Here is an 8,905-nt window from a genome sequence, read left to right as displayed (position 1 = left end):
CACTCTGACCCCAGTTACGCTGGGAAATGCAAACAAGCAATTTCAATCAATAAAATAGTTTTTAAAGCATTTTTTGTTTACTAATTCTGCAGAGACTGAAGAAGCAAAAAGTTTTATTAATTGACAAAACAATCTTTGATTTCTGATTTACACTTTTATGTTTTATAGAAGCATTTAAGGGCGTTTTCACACTCCGGCCCTGCGATCATTTCCCAGAACACTCGACCCCAAACTCTGGTTCATTTCGATCAGTGTGAACCAGTGGCGGCTGCTAGCTTTTGAAACAGGGGAAGCTCATATTAGGACTTCATCATAAAATTCATTATGTTATTTGTACGTAAATTCTGGCTAGCTTCCTCTTCCACGAGCTACTTTAATTATATGAATTAACTAACTTTACAATGCTGAAACACTGAGCAAAGTCAAGAAGGCTATAATATGTTTTTTAAAATTATTTAAAGAATGATTTGTATAAACAAAAATGGTTTATATCACCAGCAAACAATACGGAGTGCAGCAGTTCAACGTAGCACTTCGATCTGGAGTACCGGGAGTTTTCCCTGTGGGCCGCTGGCCAGTGTGGGTCGGCCCAGTCAGTACGCAAATGTATAAAAAATGACGAATATTGCATCTTTTTCCTACTCATATGAATGAGTGCGTCGATCGCACGGGCGCCGCCGACAAAGAGCGTGTTGTTGCGGGAGAGAGAGGTTGATTTACGACAGCTGTTTACGGGAGTGTAGTCCAGTGCGGGAGATGCATTGTGGGTAATGCAGTCCGGTGTGTGTGAAGTTGAACGCGAATGCGAGATGTAAGCTGGGATATAAAGCCGGAGTTTTGTTTTCTTTTTAGTACTTTTTAGTTGGATTGAAGTGCGGGAGCCACCCGAAAGTTTGTACTATAACCTGACAATCGGACTGAACTTGAATCTCTGTAGCGCTGATGTATACTTAAGACATGCTGTCAATCAAAAAAGGGGTTCCGCCCTTTAAACAGCTCCCCCAATCATCATGCAGGCCCGCAGCGTTTATCCAATGACCGTCTAGTTTCAAAGCACTGAAAAAAAAAAGCAGCCGCATTGAAGTCAATGGACTCTGGGCTTCAACCGGGAAATGCACTGTGACACTATCGGAATGTATGAGAAGAAAATCAAGTCAGCCGACCTGCTATACCTAACTGATTCTGAACGAACTCGTCTTTGAGATGAACGTTTTCTAACGCAGATTTAGTCAATAAAATGTTAATACAATAGTACATAATTTGACAATTAATTTTGTGACATCATAGGGGAAGCTGAGCTTCCCTTGCAGTCTTAAAGAAAGTCGTTCTGCGCTCGGGAACCGCGCCCGAGTCCGCTGGGGAGGAGGTCCAGAGAGCGATACAGCGCACTCGGGCGTGGATCGGACCGGATATTGAAGCCAAACGTAACTGATCGCCATTTGGACACGATGACCTACGCAGTCGTATCCAGTGATCTCGATACAGTATCTTAACATTTTCCCCAAACATCAATTATATTTAGCACAGCGCCACCTGCTGTATCGGAGTGTAGAAATACTCAAGTGAACCAGAATACAGAGAACAAAAATAATGTGAACGCTGGCCAGTGTGGAGTCGCGAGGAGGTACGATAGTGGTAAAGGCGTTGGACTACTGATCAGAAGATCCCAGGTTTAAACCTCAGCGCTTCCAAGTTACCACTCTTGAGCCCGTGAGCGAGGCCCTCAACCCTCAACTGCTCAGATACATAATTAGATAAATAAGTCACTCTGTATAAGGGCGTCTGCCAAATGGTTCCTGGGCACGATACAAATCACTCCTGTCTAATGTGAAAAACCATGTTAGCCTAACCGGTTTCTAACCTAATCTCTTTAAACCAAACGTATTTACCGGTGGTCTTTCTTTCACCTCATAGCTAATAGATATGTTGTAGAGTCATGACTGTGTTAAAATGGCGAATAGTTCTCATGGCTCACAGGTCAGGTCACGGGATTATAACTGAGTGCCCCGGGGTAGTCAGGACCCGCTCTGCAGGAACCCGCTTACTTAGCACTCTATGCTAAGCGCTGTTACTATCTCGCGGAGTCAGATCTGAGGTCATTGCTCATATCCCTGGCGTTCCTCTCCTGTCTTTCCGCGCCCATACATTGCACGTATGTACAGTGTGAAAGACCTCACAGGTGCTTCCTAGCTAGCTAGCTGAACAACCAGACGCGTAGTTATTAGCTAGCGTATTTCCTGTTGCCTAGAAACAGTGTTTTTACAATTGAAAAGAAGATTGACAAGGCATCAATTTCTTGTCTGTGAATGAATCAAAGCAGTGAAGTACAGTACTACGTGTGTGCGTGTGTGTGCGTGTGTGTGCGTGTGTGTGTGATGTTGAAAACAAAATGTCACATTTAAATCAGTCACACACATCCAACACGCACACACATGCACAACGTCTGCTGCAGCTGTGTTATTTTTCCCTGCAGCCGTTTGGCGGGATACCTCTACAATTGTGTATGTGTGTGTGTGTGTGTGTGTGTGTGTGTGTGTGAAGAGAGAGATAAGAATGCACTACCTTTTGAGGTAAGGAACACACCTCGTTGCCTGGTGGTGCACGTGTGTGTGTGTGTGTGTGTGTACATACAGTAAAGCCGTATGTATATATGTAAATCTCTCTCTCTCTCTGTCTCTCTTTCAGCCCAGTCGGTGGTGTGTTGCGAGCGGTTGGAGCGTGAGAAGGCGAGTGTGTGTGCGCAGCTGGACGCGGCGGTGTCGACGCTGCAGCAGCAGCACCAGGACGAGCTCACACAGCTGGAGGAGCGACTGCGCGAGTTTTACTCGGCCGAATGGGACCGAGTGCACCAGCAGTACCAGGAGCAGGCCGACCGCTGCACCGCCCTCATGAGGCAGCAGGTGGCGCCAAATCACTTATACAAGATAACATCACGTCTACTACAGTCTAATATCACTGTGTGTGTGTTTATAAACCTCACACACTGAGCTGACCGTGCTTCTTCTTTACTGACCTGTGTGTGTGTGTGTGTGTTACAGGTGGAAGAGGTAAAGAGCAAACAGGAAGTACTGAGGACGGAACAGGAAGTGGCACACAGCCGGCACATAGAGGAGATAAGACAAGGATATGAAAGCATGCTAGCAGGTAAATGATCTGTGTGTGTGTGTGTGTGTGTGTGTCTGTCTGTCTCCGTGTCTCTGTTGTAGTTATTTGCGTCACTGAGTGTCTCTCTTCTCTGTGTGTGTCTCTGTTTTGTCTCTCTCTGTGTTTTTGTGTGTGTGTGAGACAGTGTCTCTTTCTGTTATGTCAGTGTGTGTGTGTGTGTGTGTGTGTGTCCTTGTTGTCTTTGTCTTTCTCTGATGTGTATGTGTGTGTGTCACCCTGTGTCCCTCTCTCTCGGATGTGTGTATCACTGTGTGTGTCTCTCTCTCCGTTGTCTCACTATGTCTCTTTGTGTCACTATGTGAAACTGTGTGTCTCTCTCTCTGTTGTCTCACTGTATGTCTTTCCCCATGTTGTTTGTGTCTCTCTCTGCCGTGTGTATGTGAAACTGTACGTCTCTCTCCCTGTGTTGTGACTGACTGTGTCTCTCTTTGTTGTGTCTCACTTTCTGTCTCTTCCTGTGTTGTGTGTGTGTGTGAGAGAGAAAGAGAGAGAGAGAGAGAGAGAGAGACAGTACTTGTGTTAATCAGTGTTTTGTGTTGATGCAGAGCTGCAAAAGAGCCATGAGAGGGACAAGCTGGAGCTGGACAACACACTCAAAATCACTGAGGCTGCGCTCAACGTACGGACAACACACACACACACACACACACACTTACACAGATGATTTGTTCCCCTTCGTGTCCTGATCCCCGGTTTGTGTTCGTGTTGTTCAGGAGAGAATCGCAAGTCTTGCGGAGGAGAACGAGGCTCTGAGTGAGAGACTGAGAGAGACGGAGGAGAAAAGGAGAGAGCTCGCAGAAAAAAGCCAGGTACACTACACACACACACACGCACACACACACACACGTTTTAATTTTACAGGTGTTTAATTTCCCGCTCTTTCTGCAGAGAGACGCTCGCGTGTTGTACCTGGAGCAGGAGCTGGAGAGTCTGAGGGTCGTGTTAGATATAAAAAACACTCAGCTCCATCAGCAGGACAAGAAACTGATGCAGATGGACAAGCTGGTGAGCCTACACACACACACACACACACACGCACACCAAACACGTATACGGCATGTCCTCCTAAAGCATAAATATCCCTCGTTCATTTGTTCACAGATCGAGTCCAACGTGAAACTGGAGGAGTTTGTAACGAAGCTTCGACAGGAGAACGAGGACTACAAAGCCCGCATGGACAAACACGCCGAAATGTCCAGGTACACACTCACGCACTCGCGCTGTGTTAATCTAACCTAGCATCCAGCTTAGCGAAGCTAATCACTGACTAGCGATGGGATGAGTATTGTGCCAGGAGAGTTAAAGGACTCTAGGCTTCCAGAGTTGAAGGTTTTAGGTGATTGCAGGCTGAGCATTGAAGAAAACAAAATTCCACAGATTTGATGGAAAAAGGAGTAAGAATTTCTTCTCCCCTCCACAAACACACACACACACACCTGTAGATCCTGAGAATCTGGTATTCTTCCACCTATAGAAACTATTCTGTAGACCCCACCCATCCACCATCTATTCATGCACTAATGTCATTAAAACTCTGTCCATCCATCTACAGACCCACCAATACCTATCCATCTACCTACAGCCTTTGTAACCCTCAATCGTTCACAAATCTACACATAGATCTCACCATTTCCTCATTCATCTACCTATCGATCCTGCTAGTCCACCAAACACCCACCCACCCTTAGGTCCCTCCTATTTATCCCTTATGTGTAGACCCCACCAATCACTAGCCCACCCCCCCATCCATCAACACGTGCCACCAATCCCTTATCCATCTGCTGTTAGATCTCTTCAATCACCATCCTATCCATCCATAGGTGCCACCAACCACCCCCTCCATTCACCTGTAGATCTCACCAATCACCTATCCATCCCTCCACCTATCCATAGATTTCCCATCATTCTACCATTAGATCTCACACCCTCATTCTTCCACCTGTAAATCCCACCAATCCCACATCCAACTACGTAGATTCCCCCATCACCCCACCCATTGATCCATATTATTAATGTTAGATCTCACCAATCATTTGACTTTTCTTTCCTTCTCTCTGGCTCCCTCTGTAGGCAGTTATCCACAGAACAGGCGATGCTTCAACAGACGCTGCAGAAAGAGTCGAAAGCCAACAAAAGGCTCTCGATGGAGAACGAGGAGCTGCTCTGGAAACTGCACAACGGCCTTTCGCCCAGAAACTCGGCTTCCTTTCCCAGCTCCCCTCTTTCGCCTAGATGACCTTTGACCTAGAACCCGTATAGACATTTTAAAACATTTTTTTTAAAGACCTCACCTCTCTGTCCCCTAAAATGGGCGACGTTCAGGCGAGAGCGTGCTCTTGGGACAGAGCCGATGTTGCACAGACGCACTTCCAGACCGAGGAACATGCCTTGCTCTGCCGCTTCTCTTTCCTTTTTATTTTGTTTCATTCGTTTTTTATTTACGGAGGAAACACGCCTCAGGGTTTGTATATAGACTTTTCTCCTCCTTGTTCCACCGTGGAGTTTGCATTTCACCTTTTTTTTTTCAAAATGTAGGAAGACATTGTATTCTTGAGGTGAAAGGATGAAGCTTAAATATGCTTGAATCGTAACCACCACCTGACACTGGAGATATTTCACTATACTCAGTCTGAGACTAATTCCTAAAAAAAATCCTGGTATATATATTATTTAAAAACAGACATATATGAATATTGCTGATATTATCACGAATGCTATTTCCTTTCGATGATCCCAGGTTCTGATCCATGTTCTAAACTATATTGCATGCACAGAAATCCAAATAACTATCTGGACTTGTCCTAAAGCTCCTGAATGTATTTTCCTTTCACTAAGACTATTTCACGTTAACGGCTTGAACTGGGAAGTGTTACAAGGAAACGCCTCCTTTATCTCAAACCCAATGACTTTTACCATCCTTGCATTTTATTTCAGTTAATGCATTAAACATAACCTGAACACTGAGTTTGTTATTCATGAGGTTTCCTTTCTGGGTGATTTTTGGGTGAGCAATCCTGACATCTAGTGGTTAAAACTGTGCATTACCAATAACACAGTACGTATTTCTGGTCCAGGTGGGGCAGCAATTTTCTTATAAAACACATGGTCAAGTTTGGTTTAATGTTGTGTTAATAAAAAAATAAATAAAATAGGTCTGGAGCCTATTGCAGGAGAGGAAACCAGATTACCCGGAAAAAAACTAAACAAGCACTGGGAGAACATACAAACTCAGACACGCACCGGCAGGACTAGAACCCTCAACACTGGTGGTGGAAGGCTACAATGCTAACCATTATGCCATCGTGCTGCCCTATTATAAATCCTTATTAATACATTAATAAAATATACATAACAAAAGAAGAAGAAGAAGAAGAAGAAAAATATATACAGTAAATTCTGTTTCAGTGTAGTTCCATGACTGGCGTGTCTTTTATGTCATCATCAACTTTATGTCATACTTTGAGAGTGTCATAGCCGTGTCATCTAAGGTACAACGAGTACCTCAAATGGAGCTTATACCTACTAAAACACTGGATCAGAGCTTAAACAGCAACACGCAAACGACAGGCAGAAGTAAGGCCTGACGAAACATTGGAGCAGCGTGAGGAGCGGTAGGGAGTTGACTGCACACTCAATTCGCAATTACTGATAGCACTCAGGCATCAGGATCTGTACATGGGCGGAGCTGCTGGTAAACCTCTAAAAGTAATTAAACAAAACCAAAGTAGTAATGTAATGATTTTGAATGAACTCCAGGGTCACTTTATTTAACGTTCAGCAAGGTGCACTCGTGAACAGAACCGCTTGCCTTCTGCTATTAGTCTAAACAAACGTAATCATGTTTCTTAAAGGCATAAATTTTAAGTAATATCCTACAATTTCTCAGGCAAAATCCTCAGCGCTATAATTCTATATAAAGTCTATAATTCCCTTCTGAAGAGGATTCACATTAAACACTGACTGCAGGGATTAACGTGGAGATGATAGACATTCTTCGACTGATAAGATTTGAATGTACAGTACATTCATTAGTCTTTAAATTATGACCTATATGTAGTTAAATTGTGAGTTTTTTTTATTTCATAATTTCCGCACACACTGTTTTAATGACAAAATCTATTACTGTTTTTTTAATTGAATGATTATTAGTCATTTTTTAAATCCAGTTAAAAATCAAAATCTTTTAGAAAACACCGACATCTGCTGGTCAAATATTGCTATTAAAATTTTTTTTCCTTTTTATGAATAATCTAAACCACTAAACATTATTAATTTGCTATAAAATCACAACTTTACTAAATAAATCCTAAATATTTTCAATATTTAAAAAATAACTATAAGAGACAGAATAAATCACAAATAATAATAAATATCAGTTGTGATTTTATATAAGATAGACTTTTTTAAATTAGTGCTGAAAGAATAAAAGGAAGAGAAGTGAAATCTAATCCTGATTATTTCATGAAATTGTAAAATTTTTGACTCTTATCAAACTGAGCGCTGACTGAGGAGGAAAAAACGAGTTTTGTATGATGTCTGCAAAAATATTTTCCATGAAGTCATGTTTAAGACTTGCTTACTGTGTCTTAATATCATTCTTAAATCGTTGTATATAATTAACTTTTAAAAACATAAAATCTAAGCAACTGATTGACTTTACATTTACGTGTCCCATCATCCTGACGGGTTGCATTCCAGACTCTATCCTGTACCCTTGCTCCTACTTGGCTCCAGGTGATTCCTGTCTTCCTAATGACTACCTGAAGGCCAGGTGTTTGTCAGATCACCTCTTTTTCTCTTCCCATGAGGGTTTCACGCCAGGGCTTGTTTTAACCCTGGAAATCTTAATACAGCCTAACTTAGCTCCAACTTCTTCTTCTCCCAGCTTTACATTTATGTCCCTATCCAGAGCTACTTACATTTTAATCGCATTATATATCTGAGCAGTTTTAGGGTTAAAGGCCCTGCTCAAGGCCCCAACAGGGACAACTTGGTGGTTGTGGGACCTTCCGAACCATAGTCCAATGTCTTAACCACTGAACCCTAAAATAACAGGTCAGTTAATGCCTGACACGTCCAGGACTTAGATTTACATTTGGCAGACACCCCTTGTCCAGAACGCCTTACTTTTTTTTTTTTTTTACCTCATCATACCTCTGAGCAGTTGAGGGGTAAAGACCTTGCCCAACGGCCCAACACTGGCAACTTGGTGGTTGTAAGGTTTGAAACCTGGGACCTTCCAACCATAGTCCAATGCCGTTGAGCTACCCCTGACCCAGTTTTGCTTTCCTATTGGTTTTCGTCTGGATAGTGGATTTTAAGTTAGGAATTGTTTCCTCCCAGGGGGTCTCATTAGTAAATTGATAACAAATCGAGGGAAACATATTCTTACTATGTATGCATGTGTATAGCAAGTGGGTCATTCTACTTTAAATGACCAAAACAGACATATTACTTGTATATGGTCAATAATGAAATAAAAATTCTTAATTTAATGAGTAATATTTTTTGTAGCATATTATTTAAAAGGGCAAGTTCAAGAAAATTTTTGTCTTGTCACTATGATTGATCATACATGGACATGGGACCATATACTTTTCATCTTAAAATATTTTTTAACTGAAATAAAATAGATTTACAATAACCAATATCTTATATAAAAAAAGTTAAACACTAAAATAGTGAAACAATAATCAATTATAGTTAATATGAAATAAATATCAGTTACCCTAAATTATGT

General features: G+C 42.1%; 1 protein-coding gene across 7 annotated transcripts in view; it reads left to right on the top strand.

The window, feature by feature from the left end:
* Positions 1-6,129, top strand: part of mtus1b (microtubule associated tumor suppressor 1b) — a 31,244-nt gene extending 25,115 nt beyond the window's left edge. For all 7 annotated transcript variants that reach the window (XM_053479963.1, XM_053479960.1, XM_053479956.1 and 4 more), the window contains 7 exons: positions 2,686-2,900; positions 3,039-3,144; positions 3,711-3,784; positions 3,879-3,974; positions 4,054-4,170; positions 4,267-4,364; positions 5,236-6,129. In XM_053479963.1, the coding sequence (XP_053335938.1) occupies positions 2,686-2,900; positions 3,039-3,144; positions 3,711-3,784; positions 3,879-3,974; positions 4,054-4,170; positions 4,267-4,364; positions 5,236-5,401 (872 nt within the window). In that variant the 3' untranslated portion in view covers positions 5,402-6,129. The remainder of the gene's footprint in view (positions 1-2,685; positions 2,901-3,038; positions 3,145-3,710; positions 3,785-3,878; positions 3,975-4,053; positions 4,171-4,266; positions 4,365-5,235) is intronic.
* The last annotated feature ends 2,776 nt before the right edge of the window (positions 6,130-8,905 follow it).

The sequence above is a fragment of the Clarias gariepinus genome, chromosome 20 (genome assembly GCF_024256425.1).
Source record: "Clarias gariepinus isolate MV-2021 ecotype Netherlands chromosome 20, CGAR_prim_01v2, whole genome shotgun sequence".
Classification (NCBI taxonomy): Eukaryota; Metazoa; Chordata; class Actinopteri; order Siluriformes; family Clariidae; genus Clarias; species Clarias gariepinus.
Note: the sequence above shows the minus strand (reverse complement) of the source record. Positions and strands in the feature narration are given on the sequence as shown.